The sequence below is a fragment of the Arthrobotrys flagrans genome (assembly GCF_004000055.1).
Source record: "Arthrobotrys flagrans strain CBS H-5679 chromosome Unknown unitig_3, whole genome shotgun sequence".
Classification (NCBI taxonomy): Eukaryota; Fungi; Ascomycota; class Orbiliomycetes; order Orbiliales; family Orbiliaceae; genus Arthrobotrys; species Arthrobotrys flagrans.
Genome location: NW_027137547.1, coordinates 5,031,215 through 5,045,299, shown reverse-complemented (window position 1 = coordinate 5,045,299; position 14,085 = coordinate 5,031,215). Strand labels below are relative to the sequence as shown.

General features: G+C 44.3%; 3 protein-coding genes across 3 annotated transcripts; 2 read left to right on the top strand and 1 right to left on the bottom strand.

Annotated features, from left to right (window-relative positions):
• Positions 1 to 524: 524 nt before the first annotated feature.
• DFL_002858 (60S ribosomal protein eL19) lies at positions 525 to 2,005 on the top strand (the record flags this gene model as incomplete). Its single annotated transcript, XM_067631706.1, has 5 exons — positions 525 to 537; positions 850 to 856; positions 1,275 to 1,384; positions 1,461 to 1,771; positions 1,853 to 2,005. 5 exons carry the CDS (start codon positions 525 to 527, stop codon positions 2,003 to 2,005), a joined length of 594 nt encoding a protein of 197 aa, XP_067494226.1.
• A 3,013-nt stretch (positions 2,006 to 5,018) lies between these two features.
• Positions 5,019 to 6,112, top strand: DFL_002857 (uncharacterized protein; the record flags this gene model as incomplete). The annotated part of the gene is made up of 2 exons (XM_067631705.1): positions 5,019 to 5,842; positions 5,911 to 6,112. The coding sequence occupies 2 exons, from the start codon at positions 5,019 to 5,021 to the stop codon at positions 6,110 to 6,112; spliced, it is 1,026 nt and encodes a 341-aa protein (XP_067494225.1).
• Positions 6,113 to 6,530: 418 nt separating this feature from the next.
• DFL_002856 (uncharacterized protein) lies at positions 6,531 to 10,558 on the bottom strand (the record flags this gene model as incomplete). Its single annotated transcript, XM_067631704.1, has 6 exons — positions 6,531 to 7,535; positions 7,604 to 7,773; positions 7,888 to 9,609; positions 9,676 to 10,185; positions 10,254 to 10,304; positions 10,375 to 10,558. 6 exons carry the CDS (start codon positions 10,556 to 10,558, stop codon positions 6,531 to 6,533), a joined length of 3,642 nt encoding a protein of 1,213 aa, XP_067494224.1.
• Positions 10,559 to 14,085: the final 3,527 nt, after the last annotated feature.

Below are 14,085 nucleotides of genomic sequence, written 5' to 3'. Positions count from 1 at the left end.
GGTCTTTGGCTCTTTTTTTATTGATAACAGATCGAATTTCTTTGAATGTTTGGGAGGAAGTAAAAATGCAATGCAATGCAATGCAATGAGGGGATACAAAAGTGAGATGTTTTATGATACGTGGATTGAGGTTGGGAAATGGGAGGAATAGTGTTTCTTATGAGGTTCCTTTTTTTATGCATTTGTGTGTATAGTTTTAAATTTGAATTCACACGGATTTGGTATGGGATATTGTGTGCCGTCGTAGCTTGTATAGCTTTAGATATATGAGGTCTTTGTGATACGTAGTCGATACATACACAGGGTCTTTGAGACTACCATCGAGGCGGGACGGTGTGTTGTTCGGTTGTCGATTTGTTGTCGTTGGTCGGGCTACAACACAATGTGTTGGTTGTTGGTTGGTATTTGGTTTGACAGTTTCGAGACGACCTCTTTGGGAACGAGCTTGGCATGCCCTAAAAGACAGTCCCATCAGCCAAATCGCCCACCCCAAATACAGCAATAGCGACGCCAAATCAGCTAAAATGCCAAATCCCGGTGTGCTGAATAGATCAATGATTGGATAGCGTATCTATTAACTCTAATTTAGCCTAGAGTTTAGAAGTTATTGGTCACGATATCTGCTGTAATCGGCGTAGTATGAATCACTATTACTCCTTCCAGGTCCGTTTGCTGGTGGTTGTTTGAAATTTGTGTGGTTTTTCCCTTAACACCTTTTTTTCCCACCTGAATTTGTTGTTTTCCACTCACCTCCTCCCCATCAAGCATCGACCGCCGACGACATCAACCTCCCTCCTCCTCCACCTCTTCCTTGACGGAATATCACGACTTTTTACTAACGATACACAGATACAATGTAAGCTAATATACTTCTGTTTTTTCCTGCATGTCGACGGGCTGGGTGATCTGGGAGTTTGGGGACGATTTGGACCGAAAATTTGTGGGATTTCTCAGCTGTGAAAAGACAGAAGAGAAGGAAAGGGCACCTCCGATGGAATGCTACGGCGATGGTACGATGGTATCAACGGTTACGACTATCGACTACTTTCTCGATTACTCAATTATTCGGCTTCAAATTCACCGGAATGTCAAAAATGCAGCTGGGAGAGGAGAAAAAAACATTACAACATAATGACAACTATGTTCAAGACGACCGGATCACAAGGCGGCGGGGGAGGAATAACGAGAGCATTTCACAATGCTTTTTTCATTTTTAAAACGAAGAATTCGAGAAACAAATGGTCTAACATGGAGTCTCTTTTTCTTCAATATAGGGTTGATTTGAAGACTCAGAAGCGTCTCGCCGCGTCCGTTATGGGCTGCGGTAAGCGCAAGATCTGGCTTGACCCCAATGAGATGAGCGAAATCAGCAATGCCAACTCTCGTACGTCCTTCTTTCCTCCTAATATAATTTCTCAAAATCGAACCCGCCGGTATCCTAACATGCACCAAATGTCCAGGTCAAACCATCCGCAAGCTCGTCGCCGATGGCCTCATCATCAAGAAGCCGGTGACCATGCACTCCCGCAGCCGAACCCGTGCTTTGGCCGATGCCCGTCGCAAGGGTAGACATATGGGTTTCGGTAAGAGGAAGGGTACCGCAGACGCCAGAATGCCTAGCCAGGTTCTGTGGATGCGTCGTCTCCGAGTTCTCCGCCGCTTGCTCGTCAAGTACCGTGCCTCCGGAAAGATCGATAAGCACCTTTACCACGAGCTCTACCATTTGAGCAAGGGTAACACTTTCAAGCACAAGCGTGCTCTTGTCGAGCATGTACGTTTTTATTCATCCTTCGATGTTCGATATCTATCTATAGGAGGGGAAGATGCTAATATATATATATTGAAAATACAGATCCACAAGGCTAAGGCCGAGAAGGCTCGTGAACGCCAGATCAAGGAGGAGATGGATGCCAAGCGTGCGAAGACCAAGGCTGCCAGGGAAAGGAGACAGGCACGTGTACAGGAGAAGAGAAACGCCCTTATCGCGGATACTCCAACCGAGTAGATGTGATAAGGCAATTGATTGTTACCGCACCTTTTTTACCCGCAATCCTCGTTTCTCTCACCCCTCGTCCAAGCGATTTGGATTTGAGGCTCTTCATATTACTCAATTCGATTTCATTGTATATCCTGTTGAGCTGTACACTTTTTTACACACACGGACGCTGCTACTATTGTGGTGTTACGCCTCCTCCATCATCATACTCCCTTTCCTCACTCTCTGTCATGCCTTCGGCGTTCGGGTTATTTCTTCCTATTATTAATTACGTCGCTTTACTTTATTCTATACAGCTTCCACGGTTTGTTGGAGGGTATACTCAAAAAAACGCTTGGGGTGGACAAAGGGCCATCCGTCCCTATAAGACTTTACACTTTTTTTTTTTTACGTCTTTGGTTGTGTAATTTGATTCGGTAGAGGAGAGACGTCGGATACCTGTCGTGACAGTGGGGATGAGGAATGAATGAGTGAGATAGAAATGATCTATTCTGAGAATGTGTCTGTGACTGAGGCATGTATCCTCTAGCCCCGAGAACCTGGATTCTGGCCAGCCTGATATCTTGTAGACGAGGTGACTACTGCTACTGCTTGAGCTAGTCCGTAGCCATGAAGCTTCAAAAAAAAAAAAAAAAAAAAAAACTCCAGGAAATCATAACAGAACTTATCCAATTTCGCGACGCAACCAACCACAACTATTCGAACGCCCTTCGATCAGATAAGGAGAAACTGTAGGTTAGGCACTCATAAATTCAATACAAGATAGTAGTGTATTTGGCCTTGCCTGGTATTCGGCATTAGAGCGACACAACGCAAGACTTGCAACTTTATATCAAAGAAAACGCGGGACACCGCATTCAGATCCCATATCAACTACCTCCTTACACGTCCAAAAATTGTGGATAGCAATACTCAAACTAAACGCAACCATCCATTTTGTTCCTTACAGGTTTTCTTCATCATTCCATTTAAACCCATACCAATCCATCGAAAATGGTCGCTCCACTCCAGAAAGTCGGAGCAGTTCCCGAACTCCTCTACGAAATCCTTCAATATCTCAATCCACAGGATACATTCTCTTTACTACTTACGTGTAAAGCGCTTTACCCCGTATGCTATAAACATCTCTAGACGGATCTACAGCTTTATCGAATCCACGCGTCGGAGACCGATGAGCAGCGTGGATTGATCAGTGCTGGGATCTTGAAAGCTATACGTGCTCAAGGGGTTGAGGGTAGTGGGGTAAAGTATACGCGGAGTTTAAGACTTCATCGGGGATCTTTGGCGGGAGGAGCTGGAGGGTTTGTTGAAAGTGGGTTGTGTTCGGAACTTGGACGGTTGCTAGCTTTATATAATTATAGATACTAACGACCATGGGTTTGTTTGGGAAAAGACCGGTTGGGCCACCCCAAGGACCTATGTCAAAAGGTTTGGCCTTTTTAGACACGATCAGGAAATACTCGCTCATTAGGCTTTTACAAAAAACGGTCAACCCGAGATATCTTTCTATTTCGACGGTTAAAGATTTTTATAGACGGCGATATAGACAACTAAATATCAAGGGACACCTAGTATTGCTTAGAAACACTATCAAAGCCATGCCAAAGCTTCATACGTTGGATATCCTGGGCAAATTACTCCACTTGACAGCGCGAGAAAGGTTGTTTACGAGAGAATATTATCCCATGAATGGCTTCGAAGGTTTTCACGGTGTTCGTTTACGAATGTTACGCATTTGAGGATTAGATGTAGGCATAATAGCCAACAAACGAAACGGTGCGAGAAGGACTTTGCTCCGAATAAGGTTTTAATTGAAGATGTGCGGATTACAAGTCTTCAGAGGCGTGAGTTGATGGGGTTGGAAAGTATTACTAATGGGTTAGAGCAAGCGTTACTGAGACGGAATAAAGGATTAACGTATAACTTAAAGCGACGGCTTGCGGGTACTGTCGCCGGAAGTCTACGATATCCTGTTGGGCAGGAGTTTGTAGGTACGATCATGAATTACCTGGAATTGGCGAGTACTGGGTATTTTGGGGAAATTGGCGTTGAAAATGAGGAGGGAATGATCGCGAAGACGGTACAAGAGTGTTTGCGGGTTATGCCAAAGGACTTGGAAAATATACAAGCTCTGCGTTCTGCTAGAAAAATGCCCGAGAGCTAGCGGTGGGATGTCAGGAAGGGATTCAAGATCTGGTTCGTAAAGTTGAAGCTCAATTCGTTTCGGACCATACACAAAGGTATTTAGATAAACCGCCAGAGGAGATTGATATAAACATGGCTTCGAAGGAATATCTTCAAAGTGTTATGGAGGTTTTGGGGGTGGTGATGTTTGGACGGCGGAGAGACAGGAACGAGCGGATAGGCTTTTGAGAGAATGTCAGAGAAGATTGGAGGAAGTTGATGAGTGCATTATAAGATGGGCGGAGGAATATGTGATTGATGTTATAGGGCAGACGGAGTCTGAAAGTGAGTTGGTTGGGAGGGTTATACAGGTTTGTGTGGAGAAACTTGGGTCGGGGCAGATGCATAAATGATCTACGTATTATATGTACTTGAGAGAGAAAGAACAATATCCCTGCTAGCTTTTTATGGCCTCGTATCCCAGCCCTAAGCCGCATTGCTTGTGCTTGATTATGAGATATCTAAAGTAGTTCTGTTATATTACATGACGTGTTGTCATGTGGTATTTTGAAACGTCTATCATGCTATGAGTCGGGCCGCTAGAATGGATCTGATCTCGATCTGGAGCTAGGGTTATACAATTGTGAGCTAATAGGTAGGTAGAATGACGTTGGATTACAGCCCTGGGCGCTTTTTACTACCTCGGCTGTGGTGTTCTTGTATTATAAATCCAGAACTTACACCGGTCGACGTTGAGTTGTCCGTTTCGAACATTTCGAGATCTCGGCACTCCGCCGACACACCAATATTGCAACATCTACACTAATATAAATATCGCATACCTTGGAGTTGATATTCAAGTACTCATCTAAACGCTTATTTGGATAATCCGTCAAAGATGGCACCTAAGACTCTTAATACCATTCCCACGGCCTTCGTCTTTGACGTTTTCGGCACAGTCTACGACTGGCGCACAACCGTCTCCACACGGATCTCCCAGCTTCTCTCCCAGAAGCTCACATCCCCAGACGCAATAGGCGCACCCCCTTCCTCTATTTCCTCCACAAATAGTTCTCGCCCAGACCTCTCAACTCCTGATGCAGTCAACACGTTCTCAAGATCATTTGCTCAAGAATGGAGGGATAGTTATAAAAACTTTGTTAGAACCAATGGTGCTACAAAGTCTCCTCTTCAATCCCTAAACATTAATAATAATAATGATAAAGAAGTGGGATTGAATAACATCACCCCATCTATTCCCCTCGCTACCGAAGCTTCTGAACAACTGTACACAACAGTAGATGCTCACCACCTACGATCCCTCCGCTCTCTTTTACAAAAATACTCCTTATCCCACTTATTCACTTCCTCTGAAATCCATGAATTATCAAGGGTATGGCATAACCTCAAACCATGGGACGATTCGAAACCCGGTATTGAAGGGTTAAGAAAGTTGGGGATTGTATCTACGTTGTCGAATGGGAATTTAAGGCTATTGGTGGATTTGCAGAAGAATAGTGGGGTGCAGTTTGATGTGCTATTGAGTGCGCAGCTTTGGAGGGCGTATAAGCCCGAGGCGAAGGTTTATGTTGGCGCGTGTGAGGTGTTGGGCGTTGGAGGGAAGGAGGAGTGGAGTGAGTATATTGAGGAGAAGGGGGGTGAAGGGGAGGAAGGGGAGGAGGAGTGGAGGTTAAGGGAGAGGGGGAGGGTTGCGATGGTCGCGTATGTTAATTCCTTCGTTTCTCGAGATCTCTTACATTTCTAGGTTTACTGACGGGGATATATAATAGAACTCACATTAAGGATTTAAGGGCGGCTAAAACGTGTGGATTGACAACGATTTATATCGAGAGGCCCAAGGAAGATGATGATGAGGATACTTGGGATAAGTATGTGAGGGAGGGGGAGGATTGGGTTGATATGAGGGTTAGACATGATGAAGGGGGGATATTGGAGGTTGCAAGGAGATTGGGAGAATTGAAGCAGAATTAATAGTTGGATCCTATCCGCTATGTTCGCTTCATGGATGTCGCTAGAGGACGGCTGTAAATAGACGCCCAGTGGTTCTCATGAGAAGGCTGAAGCATGAAGGTGATGTCTTCGAGATGCTGGCAAGGCTCGTCTGATTCGGGTGATTTCCTGAATAATCAATTTTCTTGGCGTTGTCAATATGCAACAGTTCAACGCATGCTTGACTTATCCATAATCAAATGGACTGGCGAGGAATTCAATCGAAGAATATTTCGTTTTATTATCTAAAGTACCACAATCTCATTTAACCTAACATGTCCAGTTGCCCCAATAACATACATTAACAAGCGAGACTGGCCTGTGAACCAGCCTCCCACAAGGCCTCACAGCAAAATTCAAGCCCCCCAGTTCCTTGCATAGACTATAATTGAGCTTAAGACTAATGAGTCTTTTTATGGGCCTTCCAGTCTTTCTTCTGGCACTCTTTGCTGCAGTACTCAACCTTCCTGCACGCAGAACACCTCATTAACTTTAGGTCACCGCTTTCTTCCTTTCCGCAGAGAGCACAGCCTCGTTTCCCTTGCCTTGGATGGGGGATTTTGGACAAATCGAGACTGGATATCTTGGGAATAAGTTCTTGCAAACTTTGCAATTCCTTAGAGTAGGGTGGTGGGAACAAGGGCCCAAGTGCCGCGCGGGTTGCGTATGGCAGCAAAAATTTGATAGTGGGGTCGACGTCGTCGTAGAACGCTTTGGGAAAGATCCCCTTTCCACAGCTACAGATTAGGGGCTCGCCTATTTCGAGGTCGGGGGCGGATGATGGGACCCGTTCAGACCTGAGGTATTCGCAATTCGGCTTATGTTTCCATGTACGGCATCTCTCGACCAAGCTGGGTGCTATCTGTAGCCAGGCCTTTAATTCCTCCGGGGAATTCATGATTGGTGCCTTGCTAAAGTGCACGAGGTGTGGAGCAAGTTGCGGTAGAATGCTGTATTCAAGCGGAATGAGAGCACAATCTGCAGTAATGCTTTGCCCTGTAAGGTCGACGCGGATATCTTTGACGTATATGACCATGTAACCGCCAACGCCTACACAACTCAGAAGGAAAGTGGAATTTTTGAATCCCTGGATTCCGAGATGGCGGATGATGATCATGTGAATGGTCTCCTTGATCTCTGACATGAGATCTCCAACGTACTTTGTAGAACTGGAGTTAATATTTGCCCGCTCTTGTTTGGAAAATGCGAATGTAGCGACTGTGTTGATCCACTCGTAGTTGATTTTGCCGTGTTTAGTAAGGTCAATTAAAACGGCTGGTGATTTATCGAGGTTGATTCGATGCATATGCCAGGAAACGATGCTACGGAGGGACTTGTCTGCTATCCCAACGGGGAAATGATAGTAGACAGGGGTACCATGGCCGTCGTATATCGATGCATTAATCTAGAAATTAATTCAGTCGAGCTGCCTTGTCAAAGGGGAGGGAAGGAGGGAGGGAAAGAACGACATACCTCGATGTACTTTGACTTTCTGGCCACCGAAAGCTTTATCGCTTCTCCGACTGGGAATGGGAAAGCTACTAGTTTGGAATGAGGACCAAGATGAATTCTGACAGTTGAGGATCCTATTTTGGTAATCGAGATTGCTGCCCTGTCTTCTAATAGCTTGACAAGAATTTTGTCTGATTCAATAGACCAACGATACAAAATGCGACAAATTTTTGGACGAGCCTCATTACCAAGGACTCCTAGCCTTGGGGAATGCCGAGGATATGTCTGAAATTGTTGGCGAGTACCTCCCAACATGAGAAGTTGAAATTCAGACCGTACCTCGGATGGCTCGGGAGCAAGTTTGCTATTCGATGTATCTTCTTTGGGAGGACCGGGAACCTCGGCTTTGGTATTATCAGGCTTGCCGGCTGAGGTTAAGACGGCAGGGCTGTCTAAAAAGGATGTAGCCAAAGGGTATTTCGTGGAAAGTCGTACTTTCTTGTGGTCCAGAACACTTGCTTCGAAAAGGTTCAGAAAGGGACCGAGCTCCTCGATGAGGAAGGTCGTCATAGGATTAACAACAATAGCCAGAGAGATTTTGCAACCATCAAGCAGCAACAACCAAGTTGGAACCATGCAACTGTAGAGAATATCAGATGTCCCTATCCAGCCGCTAAGATCCTCCTTGAACGTTGGAACTTCTTTCTGAATACGTACTCCAAATGAGTCTGAACTGTCTATTGCATCAAGTTTTCCAAATCTGCGGTGAAGGGCACAGAATTGGTTCATCAGAATGCCACAGGACAACGTTATCTGGAGCTGAGGATTGCCAATTTCCATCATGTCTCTCATCGTGAGCTTATGGAAAGCTCTGATGGGAACGGAAAGAGTAACGCAAGTTAAAACGTTACTATATTCAAATTGGTTAATCTGATTCCCCATTGGTCCACCATATTTAAATGCGGCAAGGCTAGGATGTTCCTTCAGGATGTCCGCGGTTTTGACGCAATGGAGGTGGTTCAAAACATCCTGTTCCTGAAGAAAGCAGGAGGCGATCAAGCTTCCGCATTTTGATGTCACGTACAGGACAAGTTTTTCTACTAGATCGTCCCAAGGTACTGTTTCGGATGTGACGCGCTTTATCTTCTGCAGTAGCAATGAGTATGTTGCTCGAGTGTTATGCTGCAAGAAGTTGATGCGTCCTTCTCTTTGAAGGCCTCTTTCGATTTGCCGTATCGACCACGCAGCGTTCTCAATGGCGAATAATTTCTTGTAGACCGCGGCCAAGAACTCTATCATTGCATCTGTGTCGTATGTAAACCTTGGCCGTTGTGAAAGTGATGCGCAGTCTTCGTTGATACCTTCGGGTTGAAAGGAAGGAATCCATTTCCATACAAGACGACTATGTCTTTGCGCACCCTTGCCGAAGGCTTCCAGAGGGTACTCACTAACCTGAGATATGCTGGATTGGCCACACATAAAATCGACGACTGCGATTCCAAGGAGAGCAAAAAGTGAAGCTGGGTCAACTCCAAAGACATTGTATAAAGCTTCATTTCCATACTCTAGATCGAATTCATGATTGAGTAATGTCTCAGTACTCAAATAGCTGATGTGGTCTTTTCGAAGCAATGACAGAACTGAGAGTAAGATATTGTAGGTTCCGATGTGGTCGATTAAATTGGAAATATCAATGACATTGAACTGGGTGGGATGGCTGTAGAGGTATCCTTTCGAGATTGCATTTGTCTCGTTTAATTCTTTGATTCCTGTAACATCGGTTGCTAGACTCAAGTTGCCACAAAGTTCCAAGGCTTCATCGACGAAGAAACAGAGGGTGACCTTATTGCCACCTTGAGCTTTCCTGAAAGCCTGGCACCAAAGATTGAACTCTTCCTTTGCACATGTGACTAACGGGGTAAAGTCGGATGAGTATTTCATTGGTAAGAATTTAGAGGCAGGGCCATCCTTTGGTGCAAACGGAACAACAGCTGTAGATAGATGAAACCCAGCAAGGGGATTCGTCCCTAAGTAAAAGATTTCTAATTTTAGCAAAGTTCCTTTAGGGCGCGCCCAAGGCTGTATAAACTAACCATAGTGGACACTGAACTTCTTTCCATATTTTGACAGAGCGAAGGTCGGATTGGGGACTGGTGGCTTCTCTGGATGAAGTTCTGTGGTACCATGTTTCCAATAGTGATAAAAGTGCTCAGATGACGCGTTAAGCACTTCCAAAACCAAGGGACCAGCAGACCGCGCCAGTGATATAACACTGCCCTTAGAGTTCTTGACTACATTGTTCAGTTCCGTTTCGACGGACTTCCTACGCTGACTTTCGTTGGCTTTGTCACTCAACTCCTTCACCCAGGCACTCCAGAACCGTCTGACAACGGCAAGGGTGTACCTTGAACCCAAAGTGAGGACTTTCCCCGTATCTGACTTCAACCATGAATATATATCTTCAGAGGCTGACAGCAGCTCTTTCAAGTGACCTTTAAGAGCCTCAGAGCACTTTTCTGACATGAAGACATCATAATAAATCGGCCACATGATCGAACTTTCCTCGTTCTTCAAGATCATTGCCATCAGTAGGATGTTTCGAGCTATGCATGTTCGAGTTAGTATAATATAAATTCAAAATCGGACAATGGGATGAATGCCACATGCGTACCGATGACTGCCCCTTCAACATCACAACAAGTGAAGTGGTACTTCCGATGTGCTATTCAAAAGTCGTATTAATTATATTAGCAAATATTGGGTACCACAACAGTCCTCTAGGTTGCTATTACCTTCATTTGCAGTGTCGGATGATTCAGTGAACAGAGTAAAGAGGACGTTTCGAACGTCGCCACAGCCCAAGAGGAGAACTTCAGCATTAATTTCTTGTGGGAGATATCCTACAAGATTGATTGCGGGACTATTGCCGATGGGATAATAAAACCCCTTCCTGTCAAAAGTTTCCGCGTGCAACATTCTGAAATTCGCCGGTCTGTATCCTGATTATGATATCAAAAAGTACCTAGACCACATCAAAATAACTGATCTACATAATTATAACAAATGTTTTTAGATTCTATTAGATTCTATGTCTACTTACTAAATAGGAATCTTGGTTTTCTATCAGTTTCGTATTCTGGTAAACTTAAGAGATTGGGTTATTCCTATGAAACGTCGAAAAAGAGCTGTAGGGAGAGGAGGAGCACAGGATGATATTCAATTAAATAAGAAAGAGTCTGAAGGTGGGAAGAGGGAAGATAGCCCGAGAGGGAAAGGAACGAGCTCTCGCAGATAGAGGAGGTTTGTCTTTGAGACTGAATGTCCAAATTTCTTTTTACGTCATGCGCGCATGCGTCTAACGGCACTCATGTGGCACAACAGATGTGAGGAGTCAATCAACAACTTAAGTACTTAAGTACTTACCAATTTATGTAGGTACCAGGCCTATCCTTTGAGGTTTTCAATAGTATCTGTAACTTCCCACGGAATCAAATTGTGCCTGAAGTTCGAAAGGGATCGAGGCTATCAAATACCATAGGTGAAATAATCGAAACCAGTGAGTCTCGCAACCTCCAAGCCGAATGTAACTTGTACTTACTCCAGCAGTTCCGAAAATAGGTTAAGCCTAGCCGCGCAGTCGAACAATCTGGAATTTTCGTTTTTCTGAATCTCACAATCGTTGGGATATACTTTGAGTTTAAATTTATTGAAACAAGAATTTTAAAAGGTATTTCAGCCGTTTCCCTATATACAGTACTATACTAGTCAAGTAAGCTGGAATAAAAAAGGGTTACACGAGAAGCCAATACATTAATAGAGGCACTTTACTTGCACTTGGATATAGCCCCGTCGCGTGCAATTACAATTTGATGAGAATTGGTATATATGTCGAAATTGTTGGATATTCTCCGCGAATTCATTTTCTTGTGGCTGTCCGCCGAGATTGACCCAGAAAATATTAAATGTTGCCGTCCCAGGTCATCTTCTCTCAAGACCTCTTACTATTTTAGCTAGCACGCACGATAAAGAAGACATATGAAGAGGGCTTCTCAGAAAACGATTTTTATGTAAGATCATAAGAATATTTTTTCCATTCGTAGACAATTAAATTTCGATTTATTTAATTTCTGGTGTTGCAGCTGCAAAAGACCAAGGCAAGGGTATTCGGCAGGGTGGGCCGCTCGCAGCTCACGACAAGGAAATATATGTGTCGTTTCAATATCCGAAGCTAGCTAAGACAATGACTTCTGGTCTTGTATACCAGCCTCCACGAAGTGCCCATGGTTCGGCAGAATTCCTGGTCGATAAGGACTCACACTTCACGAACAATGGGAATATATTTGTAGGGAGCCAGATGTTCCAAGGAGGGAATATAAAATTTGGCTCGGGGAATGATAACGATGAGGGTAAATTGAACCCATAGATCTATAGAACTGCCGTCAGATAGAGGGTCATGTTTATGACTAACTATCGATATTCGCTGTTGCGGATATAAATGAATCTACAATAGATGAATATCAATGTGTTCGATACCTTTACTCTATCGACCGTGCCGCGTTTATAATAAAGGAAAAAAGAAGAGATGATCTTGTTGAAGAATCGTTTGCCTGGATATTTGAGAACAAATACTTCTAAACACACTTTTGGAGATTATTCCGGAGCTGGAGAGGCTGTTAATAGAGGCACATCGTTCCATTTTGGGACTCTCAAGCCTCCAAGCTAGGATGTACTGGCTCTCGAAAACCTACAACGTTGCAGCACTAACATTAATTTTTTTCTTCTGTCACTTTACTGTAGGTATTCATAAACCAGACAATACAAAGTGCGCAGGGGTATCCCCACTTATCCATCTGTGCCTTTAAGCTGCATCCTCCCATCAAAATTTCCTTAATCTCATCCTTTTTTTCTTTGAGAGTAGAAGCAGTAGTCAGATTTGACCTTTAACTCTTCTAGTAAACGTTCATCGCAAGGCTTTGAAAGCTTAAGCTTAGGTTTGTATGTTCAACTCTCAAGTCCTCCCATACCAGCTTTGTTCTAAGATATTCAGGGAAAACATCAATCGAGAGGCTCAGAATGGAACCAACAGCTCCGCTGAAGCTTCCATACTTCCGAGATCCGAAAGAGCTGCCTGCCCCCCCTCGCAGAGATCCACGCCGCAACCGACGACTACGACAAGTGGAAGAAGATTGCCCGCATCAAAGACCACTTCATTGTGAAATACAGCGCTCACATTTCTCCTGCCGAAGCCGAGAATTTGCTCTTCGTTGAGAAGAATCTCAATATTTCTGCGCCGAAATTATATGCCGCATGGAGAGAGCCTGACGGGACACTGTATATTGTTATGGAATATCTACGCGGAGAAACTCTTGAAGAACTTTGGCCTGGTCTCCAACAAGAAGCGAAAGACCTCATACTACTGAAACTTCGGCAAGTGCTCGAACAAATACGAGCAGTACTGGCCCCTAGTTTTTTCGGAGGTATTTCTGGCGGTCGCTTGACGCATGACTTGTTCCGCATCTTTGCTGACGACCCCAACGCAAACGAGCCGTTTTCAAACGAGCGCGAGTTTATCATGAGCCTAATTAACAAGGTCAAGCTGGATGCTCAGGATAACAAGAAACACTCATATATTAGCGACTTTTTGCTGCCTCAATTCACTCGAAATGAAGCCAAACACGTCCCGACCTTCACTCACGCTGACTTTCACCAAAGGAACATACTAGTTGAGAAAACACAGGATCAGACGGGATACACGATCTCGTTGGTGGATTGGGAGGCGGCCGGGTGGTATCCCAGTTATTGGGAATATGTATCAGCACTTCTAATAGCGCCTGCTACTGGTTAGAATTTAAACATTCTATATACAAAAGGATGGACGTTCGGAGGACATCCTTCCGTGATCACTCCACAGTGGTCTTTTCCATCCGGCTCGAGGCTGCCGAAGGCAGCCGTGTGTTGTCGTGTGGTATTTCGGATATCACGCCCTCATGACACCACACTCCGTAGGCCCAGGACGAACGTCTAGGAGAACGTCTCCCGACAATAGAGTACTAGCCAGAATGAATATCTATTAATATGATTATTTTACTATTAGTATTCCTTTTTTATATATAGATTTTGTATTCCTTTTTCCTAACCTGGTGTCGTTTGCCATTCTGATGAAATTTATAATATAGATATGTCAGGAGGCGTTCTCCTAGACCTACGGAGTGCGGTATCCGAAATACACGACAACACACGCAAGCACGACTGCCGACGACTTCGAGATAGGTAACTCTAAGCAGAACTATAGAGCCCTCATGTACATAGAATGTGTATATAGCCACCCTCCAGTGACGACTTGAATCGGCACTGGATAATCTAAGTTGATTCTACCACTTAAGATACGGGAATTCCCTTTTTTGTGTTGAAGCTGTTGCAATATTAGATTTTTCGATTTTTGCCCCCTAGGCAAGTAAACCATAGCCTAACATTTTATCCAGTTATTTATTTGCTCAAAGCCC